We start from the raw sequence: 21,757 nt of genomic DNA, 5'->3' as shown, positions 1-21,757 counted from the left end.
ATTGCTACACAACACCAACAACAAATAAAACATGAACTTGTTTTATTTTTATGGGTAAGCATGTTGAGCTGTTTACTGATTTGACATGAAGTAATATTATACATGATATATGATTATACATTTGACACAAAAAAAACGGATTATTAGTGATTTACTTTGTATTATAAACTGGGTGGTTCGTCCCCTGAATGGTGATTGGCTGAAAGCCGTGGTATACCACAGGTATGACAAAACATTTATTTTTACTGCTCTAATTAGGTCGGTAACCAGTTTATAAAAGCAATAAGGCACCTCGGGGGTTTGTGGTATATGGTCAATATACCAAGACTAAGGGCTGTATCCAGGCACTCAGCTTTGCGTCGTGCGTAAGAACAGCCTTTAGCCGTGGTATATTGGCCATATACCACACCCCCTAGGCCCTTATTGCTTAAATCTAAAATGTATCAATATGTGAAAGTTTACTAGTTAAAGCTGCAGATGCTGATGGATAGTACAGAATGGATCCATCCTATTAGTTAAGTCTGCTTCAGAATGGTTTGAGAAGTGTTCAGCTGCTCCAGTATGGTCTTAGACCCCGCAGCCAGCCACGTAGGACCTCAGGTCCTGATTCTGACAGTGAAGGCGCCAAGCCACCCTAAAATGTACACACACCATCATGTTGGTATTTGATATATAGACATTACATATCAGATATAAGACAACAGAACATAATGTGGAATTGAAGGATGATAGAAGACTTGGAAACGGTTTACATTACGTAGGCTTTAATTCAGGGTCATTTTAAGGGAGTATTTAAGTTAGATAATTACCATGTACAGGCAGTTCTTACCATTTAAATTCTTCTAAAAGGTGAGAGCTAATTTGTTACAGGTTATCCCATTTATACATAGCCTTGTAGAGTGATATTGGGCTACAGGTAACATAAAGTATGACTAATTATTTTGTAACTTAAATGTTTTTGTAACATAGTACTTTCAGTGAAACCTGCCACCTTACCATGCCCCGATTCCATTTGGGTCCAACACCACACGCTTGGCACAACGGATCGCCACTGTGAGGTCATCAGTTAGCAGCTCTGTCAGAAGTAAGAGGAAGGGAAACCTTTAGTCATAGTACCGTACGGGAAACAGGAAGAACCAAAAGCTTAGAAAAACAACAACAACAGCAGATTACTGTACAATGAAACAATAAAGGTAAGTTGGGTCAGGGTTTAGAATAGAGAAGTAGGCCTACCGGGAGCCCCAGTGTCTGTTTATTCTCATTTTGACTGTAATTCAAATATAACATCCAAATTATGTAAGATTAACATTATAGTGCCTTCAGAAAGTATTAATACCCCTTGACCTTTTACACATTTTGTGTTTTTTTTGCTGGGTGATTTAAGACACACATTTTGTTGTTTGATTTAAGTCAAAACTGTAACTATGTCACTCAGGAAAATGAGTCTTCTTGGTAAGCAACTCCGGTGTATATTTGGCCTTGTGTTTTAGGTTATTGTCCTGCTGAAAGGTATATTTGTCTCCCAGTGTTACGTATACGCTGGGAGTCGGGAAAGCAGGTGCAGAAGGTGAGTTTAATACGGAACAGATACAAAAGAACAAACATATGGGAAGCGTACTGAACGTGAGAGACAATCAATAACACCTAAGGACTGATGAACACAGAGGCTAAATAAAGGGGAAGTAATCAGGGATGTGATTAGGATTTTCCTTCAGGCTTTTCCCTGTGTTTAGCTCGATTCCGTTTCTTTTTACCCTAAAAAAACTCTCTAGTCCTTGCCAATGACAAGCATACCCATAACATGATGCTGCCATCACCATGCTTGAAAATATGAAGAGTGGTACTCAGTGATGTGTTGTGTTGGATTTCCCCCAAACATAACGCTTTGTATTCAGGGCATGAAGTGAATTATTTTCAACATTGTAGTATTACTTTAGTGCCTTATTGCAAACAGGATGCATGTTTTAGAATATTTGTATTCTGTACAGACTTCCTTCTTTTCATTCTGTCATTTAGGTTAGTATTGTGGAGCAACTACAATGTTGTTGATTCATCCTCAGTTTTCACAGCCATTAAACTCTGTAACTTATTAGTCACCATTGGACTCACTGAGCGATTTCCTTCCTCTCTGGCAACTGAGTTAGGAAGGACACAATCCAACGTATAATTAATAGCTTCCCCATGTTCAAAGGGATAATCCATATCTGCTTTTTAATTTTTTGAACCATCTACCAATAGATGCCCTTCTTTGCAAGGCATTGGAAAACCTTCTTGGTGTTTGTGGTTGAATCTGTGTTTGAAATTCGCTGGTCAACTGAAGGACCTTACAGATAATTGTATGTGTGGGGGTACAGAGATGGGGTAGTTATTCAAAAATCATGTTAAACACTATTATTGCACACAACTTATGTGACTTGTTAAGCAAATTTGCACTCCAGAATTTGTAAAAATGTCTTAAAGCATAACTACACTTTGACATTATGGGGTATTGTGTGTGTAGGCCAGTGACACTAAATCTCTATTTAATCCATTTAAATTCAGGTTGTAACACAACAAAATAAGTGGAATAAGTCAAGGGGTACACTGCCAATAGCCCTCAACCCGGCACATTTCTTGTCAAAAGTAATGCTCTATGTATGCGATGCCATTCGGTAGGCAGGCTACTCACGGTTGCAGCGGATACCACAGACGTTCTTAGCCCCCGGGGTACGTCCGTCGTCACACCAGTAGCGGCTGTTGATCTGGAAGATGCCATAGTCGGTGGAGCCGTCGGTGTTGCGGTTGGTGGCCTGGGTATTGTAGCTCGACTCCCATTTAGACAGACAGACCCCTTAGAGGACATATAGTCACGCGGTGGATTATCCTCAGTGTAAGGTTAGCTATGGTAAGATATTTTTGGAGCTCAGAAACATACAACCATATGCACACACACACACATCCTCAAAGACCACGATCAAGTATATTATCACTCACAGTTGGGCAGGCTGTTTCCAGCGTAGCCATCCATTCCGGATGCCTTCAGCGCTCTGGCCAGCTCACATCTGTCATACACCTTAGCACTGGTCACAGCCACAAGCAGGAGAACAACAACAGCTCTCATTCTGAACAGACAGACAGCTAGGTCTAATGGTTTGGATGAAAAGAAGTCTCTAAAAGTGTGAACAAGTCAACTTCAGCTTTCCTTATAAAGGCTCAGGATGAAAGAGACATTGATATCGCACTATTTACACAATAGATATGTGCCAATAGCTTCTGCAAAAAGTAGGTGTTGTGAAACTGAGGGTTTTCCCATTTAACCTTTTGTTAGGCAGACTTTATTTGCTTATGATTTAGATACAGTAGATACAGTATTACATGCATAGTGGGTATTTTTTAAGACAAAGGCTTCATTCGCTGTTTAAAAATTGCATATTGAGTATCATCATTATGCCCAGTAGATTAGATTTAAGGTACTGTATTTTTCAATATCATCATTATGCCCAATATATCAAATCAAATCAACTTTTATTGGTAGCATACACCGATTTGCAGATGTTATCGCAGGTTCAGTGAAATGCTTGTGTTTCTAGCTCCAACAGTGCAGTAATACCTAGCAATACAAAATATTGAAAAACAATACACACATAATCCAGAAAAACCATACATTCTGAAATATCAGAATGAGCAATGTCAGAGACCGGAATAGAAATATATGTACACATAATGGCAGGTAGTCTAGCGGTTATGAGTGTTGGGCCAGTAACTGAAAGGTCACTAGTTCGAATCCCTGAGCCGACTTGGTAAAACATCTGTCGAGGTGCCCTTGAGCAAGGCACTTAACCCTAATTGCTCTGGATAAGAGCATCTGTTAAATACAGTATATGAATAGAAAAGGTGTGTACAGCAGTAGTTATATAGGAAAAGCCATGATTAGCATACAGTAAATACACATAAAACGCAATGTACATTTTATTAACGTGCCCAGTGTTCATTGATTGTTTTGCTCTATAACCTGTTAGTTCACGTGCCTTGCAGACTAGTAAACAACTAGTGATTTAGAACCACAGAGATTTAGTGCAGGTCACAAAGCAAACAGGAGTTGCCTCCACTATTCCAGCACCATTTCAACATCATCAAATCACCTCTGCTTAGTATATTACAGTGACAACAAAAAAGTACCAAAAGCTATTTAGTCCAATCAACGTATGCCAAAATATGATCTTGATGTTCATGGTTCTGATTTGTTTGTCTGTGTGTGTTTGTGGAAGTAGAAAAAAAAATGAGGATGGAAGTTCCTCCTTTCTTTCATGTTGATGAAACGGTCTATGACTCTGTCATACAGTGCACGCTTTTATTTTTTGTTGCCCTAGGCTACCTGGGTAAAATGTTTGCTCGCTAGCCTAACTTCCTTTCATGGGCAACGTTAGCTAGTTAACAGTAGCCTTCTACATCTAGCTACATATTGAACTTCCATCCTCTCAGTCCAGTGACACAATGTATTTTATGGTTGGATCAAAATCGCCTTTATAATCTCCAGTAAGGAGAATAAAGAAAAATCACAATTTCTCCACCTATCTCCATTTATGGCTAATATAGGAAGGGGACTTAATGCTATCTAGCTTGCTACCAGAGGACAACAACACAACAAGATGCAACAATTCAAGCTGTTTCTGTCAATGACATATTTCTCTGTGATAGGAGTGAAGCCAAATCAAAACTGGCGTTCCTCTGTGGAGATGGGAGAATCTTCCAGAAGGACAACCATCTTTGCAGCACTCCACCAATCAGGCCTTTATGGTAGATTGGCAAGACGGAAGCCGCTCCTCAGTAAAAGGCACATGACAACACGCTTGGAGTTTGCCAAAAGGCACCTAAAGACTCAGACCATGAGAAACAAGATTCTCTGGTCTGATGAAACGAATATTGAACTCTCTGGCCTGAATGCCAAGCGTCACGTCTGGAGGAAACCTGACACCATCCCTATGGTGAAGCATGGTGATGGCTTCATCATGCTGTGGGGTAGATAGAGGGAAAGATGAACGGAGCAAAGCACAGAGAGATCCTTGATGAAAACCTGCTACAGAGCGCTCAGGACCTCAGACTGGGAGGAAGGTTCACCTTCCAACAGGACAACGTCCCTAAGCACACAGCCAAGACAAAGCAGGAGTGGCTTCGGGACAAGTCTCTGAATATCTTTGAGTGGCCCAGCCAGAACCCGGACTTGAACCTGATCGACTATCTCTGTAGAGACCTGAAAATAGCTGTGCAGAGACACTCCCCATCCAACCTGACAGAGCTTGAGAGGATCTGCAGAGAAGAATTGGAAAAACTCCCCAAATACAGGTATGCCAAGCTTGCAGTGTCATACCAAAGAAGTCTTGAGGCTATAATCGCTGCCAAAGGTGCTTCAACAAAAGTATTGAGTAACGGGTCTGAATACTTATGCAAATGTGATATTTGAGTTTTGTATTTTTTTTATAGATTTGCACACAAAAACTAAGTTTTTGCTTTGTCATTAAGGGGTACTGTGTGTAGATTGATGAGGGGGAAAAAACTATTGACTCCATTTTAGAATAAAAAAAAAAATATATTAAATGTAACTTTTATTTAACTAGACAAATCAGTTATTCGAACTAGGGTGTCTGTAGTTACGCCGCTAGCACTGAGACATAGTGCCTTAGACCGCTGCGTCACTCGGAAGCCCAGAATAAGGCTGTAACATAACAAAATGTGGAAAAAGTCAAGGGGTCTGAATACTTTCTGAATGCACTGTGTATTTATCCTATTGTTTTTACCAATAAAAACTCCACTCTGTCCATGACAGCCAACATAACACACCCCTTCTTACATGTGTCTCTTGGGTCAATCCTCTCCAGGTGAACCTATACCCTGTCTATATAGCCAAGTTATCGTTACTCGTTGTGTATGTTTATTGTTATTTATTATTACTTTTATTATTACCTGTTATTAGCAAGCATGTGACGAATAGAATATGATTTGATTTTGGAAAGTGTGGTGACAACCTGACCCCGGTGCAGCTCTCTAATGCTGATTCATTCAGAGAAAAAAACGAATTGTCCATGCCCCCAAGACGATGATCTTGAACCAGTTTTGCATTTTCCCTACTAATGAATGATGAGAAGTTTAGGATTGGGGCACCCCTTCAATCTTACTTTAGTGGACCCTTCTTCATCGGATTAAAAAGGAACAACGGTGAAAAGTGATAAAGTTAGAGACAGACAACACTTTTTCACTAATACAGGTGTTACATACCAAACGGCACCCTTTTCCATACGTAGTGCACTACTTTTGACCAGAGGCCTATGGGCCCTTGACAAAAGTGTGCAATATTTAGGGAATAGGGTGCAATTTAGGAGGCAGCTTGAGGCACAAGTTTGTCTTTGAGGAGGAACACCTTGTTGAGCTCGCTCATAAGACCTTGTACAACTATCCCATTATGGGATTAATTGCTAATCAGGGGTGCGTTCAGTTCGCTTGAACTTTTGAAGAACAGTTTGTACTGAACGACACGTTTTCTCAAAACATTCTTGAACAGACCGAGATACGTTTGCTCCGTTCAGTGGGTATGCCGGGGAGTGGCTTGAAGCAACAAGTGACATATTTAATTTTATATTGTTTATTATTTTTATATTATTATTTATATTATTATGAATTTAAATATTTAATTATATTTTAATATTTAAACCCCGCCTCGTTTTTCAACTGGTCGTTCAGTACCGACACTCAATTTAACATTCTATTACGTTTTTCTGTACTGAACGCAGTCTAGGTGATTTTCTGGGGTAAAGTACCACCGGCCAGAAAACAGTGATTTCAAATAGTATTTGAACCCAGGTCTGCTGGACACATAGTTCTCCATTCAACACATGACAGTAAAGAGCACCATCTCATGACTATACACTTCTGGTCTTTCTCAACACTGTAATTCACCAAGCACCAAAATTGTGACATTTTTGGAAAGATCAACTTCCTTTCTTCCAGACATGCAAAACTACAGCTAGGCAGGGTATTGGTCCAGACAGTACATTTACACTGAGTGTACAAAATATCAAGAACACCTTTCTAATATTGACTTGCACCTCATTTTGCCCTCAGAACAGTCTCAATTCACCGGGGCATGGACTCCAGAAGGTGTCAAAAGCGTTCCACAGGGATGCTGGCCCATGTTGACAGGGATGCTGGCCCATGTTGGCTGGATGTTCTTTGGGTGGTGGACCATTCTTGATACACATGTGAAACTGAACCCAGCAGAGGTGCAGTTCTTGACACAAACTTGGTGCATCTGGCACCTACTACCTACCATACCCCGTTCAAAGGCACTTAAATATTTTGTCTTGCCCATTCACCCTTTCAATGGCACACATTCACAATCCATGTCTCGGTTGTCTCAAGGCTTAAAAATCCTTCTTTAACCTGTCCCCTCCCCCTTCATCTACACTGATTGAAGTGGATTTAACAGGTGATATCAATAAGGGGACAGGGAAGTAGATCCTCTACTTCCAACTTGTTTACATTTACAAACATCATATATGGAAGTAGTTTAGTTCCTAAAAAAAAGGGGGCAAAATAAAATTCAAAAAATGTTTTTTTTTTAATAATAATCCTGATCTGTCTTATATCTCTGAGATATAGGACAGACACTTCAAAACAAAGTTCTGTATTTTTTTTTGACTATCTGTTATTAAATGTATTAATCTGTTATTCAATCTATTAATCTGTTATTCAATCTATTAATCTGTTATTCAATCTATTAATCTGTTATTCAATCTATTAATCTGTTATTCAATCTATTAATCTGTTATTCAATCTATTAATCTGTTATTCAATCTATTAATCTGTTATTCAATCTATTAATCTGTTATTCAATGTATTTCTATGGGCTAATAGCAGTAAGGCCAAATTCAATGTTTCATCCCCCCCATAGTTTTTTGTATACCTAAAGGCGTCCTAAAAATCGAAATCAAAAAGCTAAATGATCCTTGGTATGACCATCTTAAAACAAGTCCCTTTGTTAGCTTAGTAGAACATCGGCGGATGTAATGGATTGAGACACAGCCCATGCATAAAAAACTGATATCTCTAGCTGATATCTCTAGCTGATATCTCTAGCTGATATCTCTAGCTTAAACAGACAGATTTGTAAAAGTATTATGCTAATCAGATTTCCGTGGGGCACGGCCAATGACTTTAGGGGGTTAAAGTCTATGTTGAACAGAAATGAGCATTATAAGGACACGGAGAGATCTTAACATACACACTACATGACCAAAAAGTATGTGTGCACCTGCTAGTCGAACATCTCATTCCAAAATCATGGGCATTAATATGGAGTTGGTCCTCCCCTTTGCTGCTATAACACTCTTCTGGGAAGGCTTGTCTGAACATTACTGCTGGGTCTTGCTTCCATTCAGCCATGAGCATTGCTGAGGTCGCTCACTAATGTTGGGCGATTACGCAGTTGGCGTTCCAATTAATCCCAAAGGTGTTCGAAGGGACTGAGGTCAGGGCTCTGTGCAGGCCAGTCAAGTTCTTCCACACCGATCTCAACAAACCATTTCTGTATGGAGCTCACTTTGTGCATTATTATTTATTTACCTTTATTTAACTAGGCAAGTCAGTTAAGAACAAATTCTTATTTTCAATGACGGCCTGGGAACAGTGGGTTAACTGCCTGTTCAGGGGCAGAACAACAGATTTGTACCATGTCAGCTCGGGGATCTGAACTTGCAACCTTTCGGTTACTAGTCCAAATCTCTAACCACTAGGCTACCCTGCCACCCAAATGCATGGGGGCATTGTCATGCTGAAACTGGAAAGGGCCTTCATAAAAAACTGCCCCAGACCATTATTCCTCATCCACCAAACTTTACAGTTGCATGGCTGTGTGCTCGATTTTATACACCTGTCAGCAACGGGTGTGGCTGAAATAGCTGAATCCACTAATTTGAAGGGCTGTCCACATAGTTTTGTATATATAGTGTATGTAAAGAAACAAGATGGTGTAGGGTGAAGTTGCACCTAGACACTGATCTTGAGTCAGTTTGGCATTTCCCTCATTAATGATTAAGGTTAGGATTAGGGGAGGGGAAGCTGATGCTAGATTCTCACCTAGAGTGAACTTACCCAGAGAGCTGAAACATTTCTCCCTCTTGTGGAAATATGGAGGAGCTCAGAACACAAAGAGCAGATACTGTAACACAAGCCACCTATCAGCAGTCTGTAACACAAGCCACCTATCAGCAGTCTGTAACACAAGCCACCTATCAGCAGTCTAACACAAGCCACCTATCAGCAGTCTGTAACACAAGCCACCTATCAGCAGTCTGTAACACAAGCCACCTATCAGCAGTCTGTAACAGCAGTCTGTAACACAAGCCACCTATCAGCAGTCTGTAACACAAGCCACCTATCAGCAGTCTGTAACACAAGCCACCTATCAGCAGTCTGTAACACAAGCCACCTATCAGCAGTCTGTAACACAAGCCACCTATCAGCAGTCTGTAACACAAGCCACCTACTGTATCAGCAGTCTGCCTGTCAATTCATTTGACCTCTCATCAGAGACCAAATTTGACATCATCACATGTGGTTTGACACTACTAATGTCTCTCAAGACGTGCTCTATAAGTACCTTCTCTGCCATGTTCCATTCGGGTTTAAATGATTACAACTGATTTATCTACAAATACAGTCAAGAGTTGAATTGAGCAAATAGTGCTTTCCACTGGCAGACACGAAGCTTGTAGGTTTTAAGAAAAAGGCATTACAGAAAACATAATGCCGGGGAAAGCATCTTTATAAAACGTTCTAGGGAACAAACATTTAAACTGTTATATCCCATCCCATAAAAATTACAGCACTTCTGAAACAATCTTACGGATCCCGTCCCGATGACATTTGAGAACTGTTTCTTATTTGCTCATAAAAGAAATGGGAGACACACACGTCCTAGCGTAGTAGTGTTTTAATAACAATGTCAAGTGAAAGATAATAAAACGTAAGTCAGTCGCATTGCAGGGCATAAATAGACACAGTAGAAAACAAAACAAATGCTTTTAGGTAGCTAAAACTACAGTATACAAGCGACGTGAAAGATTTGACCAGAAAGTCCAAATGACAATAAACCTTTTGTAGGAATAAAATGACAAAGTTCCACACAAGCCTATGAACATGAAGTCAAAATGAGTCACTGAAAAGCACTGTTGACCTGCGATGCAACTTCCTTGTTCCATTGTTGTGGTTATGCAGGAAAATATCACATTTCAACCCACATTGTAATTATGAAGACAATGCTTTACTGTGAACATCGAGGGCCGGTTTCCAGATCACAGATTAAGAACAGTCCTGGCCTAAAAACCATGTTCAATGGAGATTCTCTATTAAACGGGCATCTCAGTCCAGAATTACTGTAGTCTATTATTAATTCCCATAATGCATTGGATATTCCTGTTTAGAACTGACACAGTCTTACAATATCTTGCATTGTATGGCATATTAAAAGACACAGCCCATGCATAAAAAACTGATATCTCTAGCTGATATCTCTAGCTGATATCTCTAGCTGATATCTCTAGCTTAAACAGACAGATTTGTAAAAGTATTATGCTAATCAGAATTCCGTGGGGCACGGCCAATGACTTTAGGGGGTTAAAGTCTATGTTGAACAGAAATGAGCATTATAAGGTCACGGAGAGATCTTAACATACACACTACATGACCAAAAAGTATGTGTGCACCTGCTAGTTGAACATCTCATTCCAAAATCATGGGCATTAATATGTAGTTGGTCCTCCCCTTTGCTGCTATAACACTCTTCTGGGAAGGCTTGTCTGAACATTACTGCTGGGTCTTGCTTCCATTCAGCCATGAGCATTGCTGAGGTCGCTCACTAATGTTGGGCGATTACGCAGTTGGCGTTCCAATTAATCCCAAAGGTGTTCGAAGGGACTGAGGTCAGGGCTCTGTGCAGGCCAGTCAAGTTCTTCCACACCGATCTCAACAAACCATTTCTGTATGGAGCTCACTTTGTGCATTATTATTTATTATTTTTTTACCTTTATTTAACTAGGCAAGTCAGTTAAGAACAAATTCTTATTTTCAATGACGGCCTAGGAACAGTGGGTTAACTGCCTGTTCAGGGGCAGAACGACAGATTTGTACCTTGTCAGCTCGGGGATCTGAACTTGCAACCTTTCGGTTACTAGTCCAAATCTCTAACCACTAGGCTACCCTGCCACCCAAATGCATGGGGGCATTGTCATGCTGAAACTGGAAAGGGCCTTCATAAAAAACTGCCCCAGACCATTATTCCTCATCCACCAAACTTTACAGTTGCATGGCTGTGTGCTCGATTTTATACACCTGTCAGCAACGGGTGTGGCTGAAATAGCTGAATCCACTAATTTGAAGGGCTGTCCACATAGTTTTGTATATATAGTGTATGTAAAGAAACAAGATGGTGTAGGGTGAAGTTGCACCTAGACACTGATCTTGAGTCAGTTTGGCATTTCCCTCATTAATGATTAAGGTTAGGATTAGGGGAGGGGAAGCTGATGCTAGATTCTCACCTAGAGTGAACTTACCCAGAGAGCTGAAACATTTCTCCCTCTTGTGGAAATATGGAGGAGCTCAGAACACAAAGAGCAGATACTGTAACACAAGCCACCTATCAGCAGTCTGTAACACAAGCCACCTATCAGCAGTCTATAACACAAACCATCTATCAGCATTCTGTAACACAAGCCACCTATCAGCAGTCTGTAACACAAGCCACCTATCAGCAGTCTAACACAAGCCACCTATCAGCAGTCTGTAACACAAGCCACCTATCAGCAGTCTGTAACACAAGCTACCTATCAGCAGTCTGTAACAGCAGTCTGTAACACAAGCCACCTATCAGCAGTCTGTAACACAAGCCACCTATCAGCAGTCTATAACACAAGCCACCTATCAGCAGTCTGTAACACAAGCCACCTATCAGCAGTCTGTAACACAAGCCACCTACTGTATCAGCAGTCTGCCTGTCAATTAATTTGACCTCTCATCAGAGACCAAATTTGACATCATCACATGTGGTTTGACACTACTAATGTCTCTCAAGACGTGCTCTATAAGTACCTTCTCTGCCATGTTCCATTCGGGTTTAAATGATTACAACTGATTTATCTACAAATACAGTCAAGAGTTGAATTGAGCAAATAGTGCTTTCCACTGGCAGACACGAAGCTTGTAGGTTTTAAGAAAAAGGCATTACAGAAAACATAATGCCGGGGAAAGCATCTTTATAAAACGTTCTAGGGAACAAACATTTAAACTGTTATATCCCATCCCATAAAAATTACAGCACTTCTGAAACAATCTTACGGATCCCGTCCCGATGACATTTGAGAACTGTTTCTTATTTGCTCATAAAAGAAATGGGAGACACACACGTCCTAGCGTAGTAGTGTTTTAATAACAATGTCAAGTGAAAGATAATAAAACGTAAGTCAGTCGCATTGCAGGGCATAAATAGACACAGTAGAAAACAAAACAAATGCTTTTAGGTAGCTAAAACTACAGTATACAAGCGACGTGAAAGATTTGACCAGAAAGTCAAAATGACAATAAACCTTTTGTAGGAATAAAATGACAAAGTTCCACACAAGCCTATGAACATGAAGTCAAAATGAGTCACTGAAAAGCACTGTTGACCTGCGATGCAACTTCCTTGTTCCATTGTTGTGGTTAATGGTCATGCAGGAAAATATCACATTTCAACCCACATTGTAATTATGAAGACAATGCTTTACTGTGAACATCGAGGGCCGGTTTCCAGATCACAGATTAAGAACAGTCCTGGCCTAAAAACCATGTTCAATGGAGATTCTCTATTAAACGGGCATCTCAGTCCAGAATTACTGTAGTCTATTATTAATTCCCATAATGCATTGGATATTCCTGTTTAGAACTGACACAGTCTTACAATATCTTGCATTGTATGGCATATTAAAACATGTGTTGTTCAAGTAGCGTTTTCCTTCATGATGGCCAAAGTAAAACTGTTAATTTCTACTGTATACTATTAATATGATGCGGTACGAACACTGTTAAGGTTAAACTGTTAAATCAACACATTCTAAACATCACAACTAAGAAGCCACCAAAAATTCACTGCAAACACAGTCACATCTGTGAGCAAATCGTTGACGGTTATTGATAACAACGAATATATTTCACCAGAGAACATTTCCAAGTGTTTGGTGAAAACATATCACCGTTATTCAGGGACAGTTTGTTCAAATGAATGAGTTTTTATCTTTAGCTGCTGTTGTGATCTGCACCCTTAAATAAGTACACATCACCGTTCATACGTCAGGTTAAGGTGCCTTTAAGTGTCCACTCCAGGTAAACATAGCCTATATGCAACATACTGCCATTTTTATATTAAACCAATAGCAATGTCTTCCATGACTTAAGATAAATTACAACTAGAAATAAAAAATGATATAAAAAATAAATAATAATATAGTTACATTAAACACCTTTTTTTAATGGAAATACAGATTAAGCTATTTCTGTAAACCCATTTAGAGTGAAGACAGACAGGTGACTAACCCTAACCCATGAACCATCTAGAAGGGTCCAATAACCTTTTACTCAAACTACACTGACACAAACACAATGGAGAACACACAGAGAAGATGGATGTGCAGTTCCTAACTTTGAAAAAATATTTCCTTGTATGGTTTTGGAGGTTATTTTCTTGTCCTATGACACAAAGAGGTTAGAGTGGAAAAGAGAAGCATGATGAAAAAGAGCTTAAACCCATAATAGTAGAATTTGAAAGTCACACCAAACCATATAACGCATGATATGGCATATACATGTGCACTGAGTGTACAAAACATTATGAACACCTGGTCTTTCATGACATAGACTGACCAGGTGAAAGCTATGATCCCTTATTGATGTAACTTGTTAAATCCACTTCAATCAGTGTAGATGAAGGGGAGGGGACAGGTTAAAGAAGGATTTTTAAGCCTTGAGACAATTGAGGAATGGACTGTGTGTGTATGTGTGCCATTCAGAGGGTGAATGGCCAAGACAAAAGATTTAAGTGCCTTTGAACGGGGTATGGTATTAGGTGCCAGGTGCACCGGTTTGTGTCAAGAACTGCAACGCTGCTGGGTTTTTCCACGCTTAACAGTTTCACGTGTGTATCAAGAACGGTCCACCACCCCAAGGACATCCAGCCAACTTGACACAACTGTGGGAAGCATTGGAGTCAACATGGGCCAGCATCCCTGTGGAACGCTTTTGACACCTGGAGTCCACACCCTCAACGAATTGAGGCTGTTTTGAGGGCAAAAGGGGGTGCAACTCAATATTAGGAAGGTGTTCTTAATATGTTGTACACTCAGTGTAAATGTCTGGACCAATACCCTGCCTAGCTGTAGTTTTGCATGTCTGGAGGAAAGGAAGGTGATCTTTCCAAAAATGTCACAATTTTGGTCGCTTGGTGAATTACAGTATTGAGAAAGACCAGAATTGTATAGTCATGAGATGGTGCACTTTACTGTCATGTGTTGACAACTCAATATTAGTAAAGTGTCCTTAATGTTTCGTTCACCCAGTGTATAGTTACCATTGCATGTCATATGGCTTATAATAGGTCAATTGTCATTGGTAAGAGACTATCAGATAATTTATATCATGCAAATGATTTTGTTATGAGGGCATTAGGTCAGGGCTACTTCAAGTAAGGTGTTCTCCAAGATTACGCCTCAAAATGATTGTCACGTGTCCTACGAAACCCCAAATAGATCATATTACAATGTGGTCAAGTTTTCCCAGGGCACCCCAAAATAATCCTCCTTTGGTTTCCATAGCTACGGTACGTGTTTCAGGTGCTCTACACACCTTTATGAAGGGGTGGCAAAAACATCAAACTAAATTGATAACCTTTTACCCAGGCTAAAACACCCATCCCTCCCATTCAGGAAATGAAAAGAATGACTGGGATTCAGAATGATGGACACAACATCTAGATGCAGAAAATCTGGAATCTCCTAATTCAACCCCTCACCCCTGCTGAGGATTCAGTCTGACTGGGAGAAATGGAGTGAGGGGATTAATTCTGTATATAAGGAGCTAATCTCACCTCAGGCACTCTGACGGTAAGCCTCTCCCCCACAAATCCTCTTAGAGCAGCAATCAGCAGTTGAAGCAATAACAAAGCATTTCCCCCGCCCCTTTCCCCCGCCCCCGTTTCGGTAAAAAGCTGAGGGATGGGGCTGCAGAAATGTAACCACACTCAAATTCATAGATATGAATGCAAGGACTGACCACCAATGATAGGAAAATGATAGTTAAAACTATGTTTTGAGGATATATATATATAGTGTTTGTTTATATTTACTGTTTACAAACAGTGGAGTAAAACAAGCATATATTTTATGTTCTGATGGGCTACGACAGTTGAACTAAAGCTCATGAGGCATTTAAAAGTTATATTCTTCAAGAATGAATGAGTATCATCAATTTATAAGTCCAAAAATGGATGCAGTAACTGCAGATTGCCCCTTTACAGGATTCTGTTTTAAATAACCTTTTGATTGTGTAACAGTCAGTGGTTTACATTAAACCCACATTTCTCTGGTGCTTGGCAAGAGCAAAATAGTAGTGTAGCGGAGTGAGCTTTCACATAAAAATAAAAAAAACTTTATTTAACTAGGCAAGTCAGTTAAGAAACAAATTCTTATTTACAATGATGGCCTAGGAACAGTTGTGTTAACTGTCTTGTTCAGGGGCAGAATGACAGACTTTTTATTACCTTGTCAGCTCGGGGATTTGATCTAGCAACCTTTCGGTTACTGGTCTAACACTCTAACCACTAGGCTACCTGCCGCCCCTATACATCCACACACATACAGACATACAGTAGCTTACATACAGTACTGCTGGGGCTAATGCTAATTGCTATGGATGTATAGCGCAGTACTGTTTTGGCTAATGCTAATTGCTATGGACGTATAGCGCAGTACTGCTGGGACGTATAGCGCAGTACTGCTGGGACGTATGCTAATTGGTATGGATGTAAAGTGCAGTACTGCTGAGGCTAATGCTAATTGCTATGGATGTATAGTGCAGTACTGCTGGGGCTAATGCTAATTGCTATGGATGTAGAGTGCAGTGCTGCTGGGGATAATGCTAATTGCTATGGATGTAGAGTGCAGTACTGCTGCGGCTAATGCTAATTGCTATGGATGTAGAGTGCAGTGCTGCTGGGGCTAACGCTAATTGCTATGGATGTAGAGTGCAGTACTGTTGCGGCTAATGCTAATTGCTATGGATGTATAGTGGTTAAAAAGTAAAGGTGTGTTGTAGTTGAGGATGCAGTCTGTAAAAACATATGTCTAACAGTGCAGTCCAATGCAGAAAAAAAGGGGCCAGTTGGAGAGGCATTGGTTACACATCCCTTACCATTTTTAAAAAGGTGCGCGCGCACACACATACACACACACACAGTCAATAAATACGTTTACCAGTTATTGCTAATCCTGACGAACTTCACATTTTTGTATCTAAACGACTCCCGTTTTCAGTGTACTAACTTAACAATTTGTGTTCACTGGATTTTTACGTATACGTAAGCATGCGTCTCATTTCGTCAAGAGACCCGCTTAGTTTGTCACCCTCGCTTCATAATAATAACAAGATTTAGTGGTCTCCGCAAGTGTCCCCTTAAAGGACTATCCTATGATCTGAGTAGGGAGAGAAACGCACAGCCGGAAATAGCACCCAAATCCCATGGGAGTGGATGAGAGTACAGGCGGGTGGTGACTCTGGTGTTGCTTCATGTCTTGTTCCTGGTGAACATGCGCTCGCTCCGCAGCGTCAGGTGCTGGAGCTGGAACTGCAGCACCTCTGTGTCGGCCGGAGGCTCCTTGACACTCATTTTGTCCAGGTTGAGGTAGTCCAGGGACTTGGACTGGGCCCTCTTTCCCTTGAGAAGGCAGAGGGGCAGGGGGCCGTGGTGCAGGGCCCTCCCTGGGCCACCCTCCCCTTGGGACAGGGGCCTGAGGTAGGGGTCACCTGAGCTGGGCATGCGCCTACGCCGGCGCCCGTTGACCACGGGGATGTCGTATGGCTGGTAGTAGCGGTTTTTGGCTTTGTAGATGCGCGACGCCCGGTGGATGCCCAGGTCCATGGGTTTGGGGACAGAACTGGGCAAGGCCTCTGATGCTGTTGACGGTGTGGTGGTCGGTGTGGTGATAAGGGTCTTCTCTGGGTTGGGAGACCACTTGTGGGCTAGTTTTAGCAGCTCCTCGCCGGTGGTGAAGCCGACTAGGTAGTTGGAGTCCATGTGGAGAATCTGGAAGCCTGAAACAGTACTTTTGATGGGGGAGCAGGGGGTACTGGCACAGCGGGGCCTGTCCCCTGTATCGGGTTTCAGCATGGCTTTGACCTCTGCAGCAGCAGGTAGAACAGAGATGGGTGTCCTAGACACGCCACTGACATCCATTTCCATCTTTACCGACATGACCTGACGAGAGAAATAAATAAATAAATATTTATTTATTTATATATAATATATTTATATATATGATAGAGAGAGAGAGAGAGAGAGACAGACAGAGACGGGGATGAAGAGAGCAAAAACAAAATAATAACTACAAAAGTCATCCTCTTTTTAAAAAATTGTTCAAACCATTCTCAGACACATGGTCCACACAATGATACTTTGTAACTGATTTTTTAAAATCAAAATTTATTCAAGGAATTAATTGTTAGTGATTGGCCAAGGTGGCAATGGTTTCATCCTTCAGAACACTGTAATAACACTTTGACCTTCCTTTGACCTTGTGGCATTCTCCCAGATGTGAATTAGTCTGACAAATCACATACTGTAGTTCTTTCCATTCATTAACATTTAGAGGAGATCCCATCCACATCTCTTAACCCTCATACCTTTAAAAGGTGATGACGGAGGCCATCACCTAAAGCTTGCACTCAAACCAATGTGTAGCAAGCAGCCCAGCCCTACTAGCTTAAAATTAACATATGGTCATGTGATATTGGATGAGAGAACAGAAGATTGAAATCAGCAGCAGAAAAAAAAAAACTTTCAGTCCATGAGATGAAAACAAAACCTGGAGCAACAGTAGTATCCAGACATCAAAAACAGAAATGGATAACAAATGCCTGGAAAGCATTAAGACTTCAATAGCTTGTGTTGAGTGCTGTCCAGGAGTGTGGGAAGGGCACGACAAACATATTTAACAAACTACTTTTTTATTTTATTTTACCTTTATTTAACCAAATTAACCAATATTGAACAAATTCTTATTTTCAATGACGGCCTAGGAACAGTGGGTTAACTGCCTGTTCAGGGGCAGAACGACAGATTTGTACCTTGTCAGCTCGGGGATCTGAACTTGCAACCTTTCGGTTACTAGTCCAACGCTCTAACCACTAGGCTACCCTGCTACCCTTGGTGAGGAAAACAAAACTTAATGTGGCTTAATGTTCTAAAACGAATATGTACAAACACTTGCAGTGAAAATCTGCAGTGGTATCCATCGTCCCTTACAATATTTGTAATTATTCATATTCTAGCATGTGTAATTTCACTCATGCATATTAGATATCATTGGGAAGAGTATGTGCTTGATATTGATCATGTGGAGGCAGGCAGACCTATAATATAATTACAGTGCAGGTACATGTGTTTACAATGCATTGGTGTGATTGCACATTTGTGTTTTTGGTGCTTTGTTTGCACAGTGAAATGACATGCAGCTTCCCACATAGTAAGAACCATCACATTAACACTACAGTTTATTTACATACAAATAACAGTAAGTGACCTACTCGGTAATGTCACTGCACCTCCCAATGTAATAACCATGTAAATACATGTTTCTAGGGACACTTCAGTTTATATTAAGTGATAATGCCCGAGAAGCCGGTGTTTGGAGGATATATTGGCACGGTGTTGTTAGGCCCGAGTCGAAGTCAAGGTAGCACGAGGGCCGGGAAATCGTGCCAATATATAATCCAAACACCGGCTTCCAGCTGAGGTATATATCATAATATATACAACCATGCATGCAACTGTGGGTGTTTACACTCCAGGCCTATTCCAAAATACATTTAACATAATTGTGAACTAAGTTAATTTCTTATCCCCTTAACACCATTGTGACATTTATGTCCAGGGAAAAAGATAAGCATTTGATAGGCCTTTAGGCTCGTCTGTTTTACACACAGTAGATATTTTTATGGTAATGACAGGCTATTTATAATATCACTAATGCACAGCTTGTGGTGGTTGATGCGCCTCATTCAATCAGTTGAAAGGAGGCCCATCCTAAAAAAATAACTCTAGCCAAATAATACTATTGCGTCATGCTTGGCATCTTCATTTTGCTTTCAAATGAGGCCCATGCCCATCCCTGTATGTATTATGGAATTCTACGTTCAAGGCCGTTTAAATGTCAGCGGATAGCAAACTGTAATTTATGTTGGCGTCGCAAATTATATAGACATTATTGTAACGTAAATGTTTCCAAGTCATAAATAGATGTCCGTCTGCGCATCCCGTCTCACACACCTGTCATCTGAAATCCTTCATCTGAAATCCATACGCGCTCTCAATAGAACATAGGCTACGAAAGGGATTCGGGCTAATACATTTTTTCACGATAATTTGACGCAGTATTATGAATAAAATACGTTAATTTAAGCTTTAATATAATTATAGAGATATATTAAAAGAGCTTTCCCACAACAAAACCATTCGACACAGGCCGGTTTTATCCTGTTTTTCCCCTGCTGGCAGGCTGGGAGGAAAATGTTAGGCAAGAAAGACCACCATGGAACAAAATCAACATGGAGAGATAACATTGAGTTCGTTTTTCAACCGTATGCATGGCAACAACATAAAAAAGCAATCTGCAAAAGCAATCTTAACATGAATATTAATAAAACTGGTGTTATTCATTCCGGGTAGAGAGCAGTCTGTTGTCCACCATTACAATATGGTGCCATTATATGACTATTCGGTTGATTAAATGTAGTCTATTGAAACATCATCTTTAAATGTAGGTGTTTAATTCGAATAATACATCTCCAAACATGCTAGAACGATAAAACAAGGGAAACAAACCTGTTCAACAGCAAAGCCACCCGACGTTCACGCCTCTTCTTATTTGAGCCAAATCCGAGAGGAAGAGGCAAAACGAGGTTTTACTCCGCCCAAAATCTCTCCACGTTCAGCAAATAATTAATTATTAAGCAAGTGAAGAGTTTTTGTATGGGAGACATTTAGTGTCGAATTTAGTCAATATAAAAAAATGCATTTCTATTTTGATACGTGAGGCTTATTTGATCTAATAGAAGTTTCGTATTGCTTAGGCTGTTATGAGTGTACTGACAGTGATGCACGTGACCAGTGGTGACACGTCATTCAGGACAGGTTGGGGCAGAGCCGCACATTTTCAGCAAAATAAAATAAATATATATTTTTTGGGGGGCTTGCCTATTTTACATATTATTTTGACATTAATACGTGTCACATATCAGTTTTCAAACAATGTAAAAAAATATGTATATATATCATCGAGTTAATAAAGCCACGTGCAAACAGGTGTTTCAGCCTAGCTCAGTGCTTTCTGTAGTGGTGGGGCAAGCCAGCAGAAAATAGGAGCATTGCGCTGTGATTGGCTCAGTGTTCTGTCACTCATGGGGACACTACGTCACAGGCCAAGTCTAAATCCCTAGTAAGGGTAGACATCAAATATTTAAGCCCTTTGGGTCCTGCCATAGAGGAAGGCTCAAGGTCATTGGCCACATATAAAATGACATCAAATCATGGTATATGTACATTAGCATTGATTGGACTGATCATGTGAAAAATATTAGCTCGCAGTCATCAGGAATCAAGTTGACAATCTACTAGCAAATCCTTTATAATCCTTGTCATATGAAGAGAAATAATGAAGAGAAATTCTAGATAAAACGTATCGGTGCTCATCGGCCATTGGACACAAACATTACACAACAAGTTGGAAATCGCAAATTCAACAATGAGTGGTTTGTAAGGAATCAGTGGCTAACTGTAAGCATTGCAAAGCAATCATTAGCCTGCTATTCAGTGGAGTGGCTGTGTGGATGTTTTCCAAGTTCCCACTAAAAATCCAGAGAATGCCAGACTTTGATGACAACATTTGCCCACACAGGACTGCCATGCCACCTTCCTGTTTAAGTGAGCACAGCACAAGACGAGTCCAAAAATGTATTGGAACGTTATGCTGCTGCATAAATGATGTAATATGCAAGGGAGATATGTATACTGTAGCTAGGAGAGTAATACTAAGTGTATGTTGTGTAGTAAGCTGTTAGTAGCCCATGTGCCTCACCCTAATAATTTGGTCTATTTTCACCAACGCGGTATTGTAAACACATCGTTCGTCGACGGTGTGTGCTTGTTTGCAGACTTTTTTTGTACAGTGGTGCCGCTTGGCTTGCACGTGCAAATTCGGCACAGACAACATTCTATAATAGAATTGTATTATTTGACGTGTCAAATTAAAAGCTTATTTAACGTGTCAAATAGTGTTTTTTGATGTTTATCTTTTTTGACACGCAAAGATCCAAACGGCGTTTAATGTGCCTCACCCTAATCATTTGGTCTATCTTCACCTCTTAATGTCGCCTACTGTTCTAACTTGGTGGTGCACATGTAGCCTATAACCTGTTTGAGAGAAATGAG

At 40.4% G+C, this 21,757-nt stretch overlaps 2 protein-coding genes across 2 annotated transcripts; both read right to left on the bottom strand.

Moving 5' to 3' along the window:
- Positions 1–25: 25 nt before the first annotated feature.
- On the bottom strand, positions 26–3,262 carry lyz (lysozyme). The gene is made up of 4 exons (XM_020457770.2): positions 2,974–3,262; positions 2,669–2,830; positions 997–1,075; positions 26–634 (listed from the first exon to the last, which is right to left on the bottom strand). The coding sequence occupies exons 1-4, from the start codon at positions 3,098–3,100 to the stop codon at positions 568–570; spliced, it is 435 nt and encodes a 144-aa protein (XP_020313359.1). The 5' UTR covers positions 3,101–3,262; the 3' UTR covers positions 26–567.
- A 9,170-nt stretch (positions 3,263–12,432) lies between these two features.
- Positions 12,433–20,418, bottom strand: macir (macrophage immunometabolism regulator). Its single transcript, XM_020458515.2, has 2 exons — positions 20,153–20,418; positions 12,433–17,527 (listed from the first exon to the last, which is right to left on the bottom strand). The coding sequence occupies exon 2, from the start codon at positions 17,522–17,524 to the stop codon at positions 16,838–16,840; it is 687 nt and encodes a 228-aa protein (XP_020314104.1). The 5' UTR covers positions 17,525–17,527; positions 20,153–20,418; the 3' UTR covers positions 12,433–16,837.
- Positions 20,419–21,757: the final 1,339 nt, after the last annotated feature.

This window comes from Oncorhynchus kisutch, linkage group LG23 (genome assembly GCF_002021735.2).
Source record: "Oncorhynchus kisutch isolate 150728-3 linkage group LG23, Okis_V2, whole genome shotgun sequence".
In the NCBI taxonomy this organism is placed as follows: domain Eukaryota; kingdom Metazoa; phylum Chordata; class Actinopteri; order Salmoniformes; family Salmonidae; genus Oncorhynchus; species Oncorhynchus kisutch.
This window is presented reverse-complemented; position numbering and strand designations above follow the sequence as displayed.

Bases quoted from the DNA above. Each gene is read 5' to 3' on its own strand.
- lyz (XM_020457770.2), bottom strand. From the start codon at position 3,100: ATGAGAGCTGTTGTTGTTCTCCTGCTTGTGGCTGTGACCAGTGCTAAG. The intron at 1,076-2,668 runs GTGAGTAGCCTG...TACTTCTGACAG, and splicing joins CTGTGGTATCCGCTGCAACC to AGCTGCTAACTGATGACCTC. The intron at 635-996 runs GTAAGGTGGCAG...TGTACATTTTAG, and splicing joins CCAAATGGAATCGGGGCATG to GGTGGCTTGGCGCCTTCACT.
- macir (XM_020458515.2), bottom strand. From the start codon at position 17,524: ATGTCGGTAAAGATGGAAATGGATGTCAGTGGCGTGTCTAGGACACCC.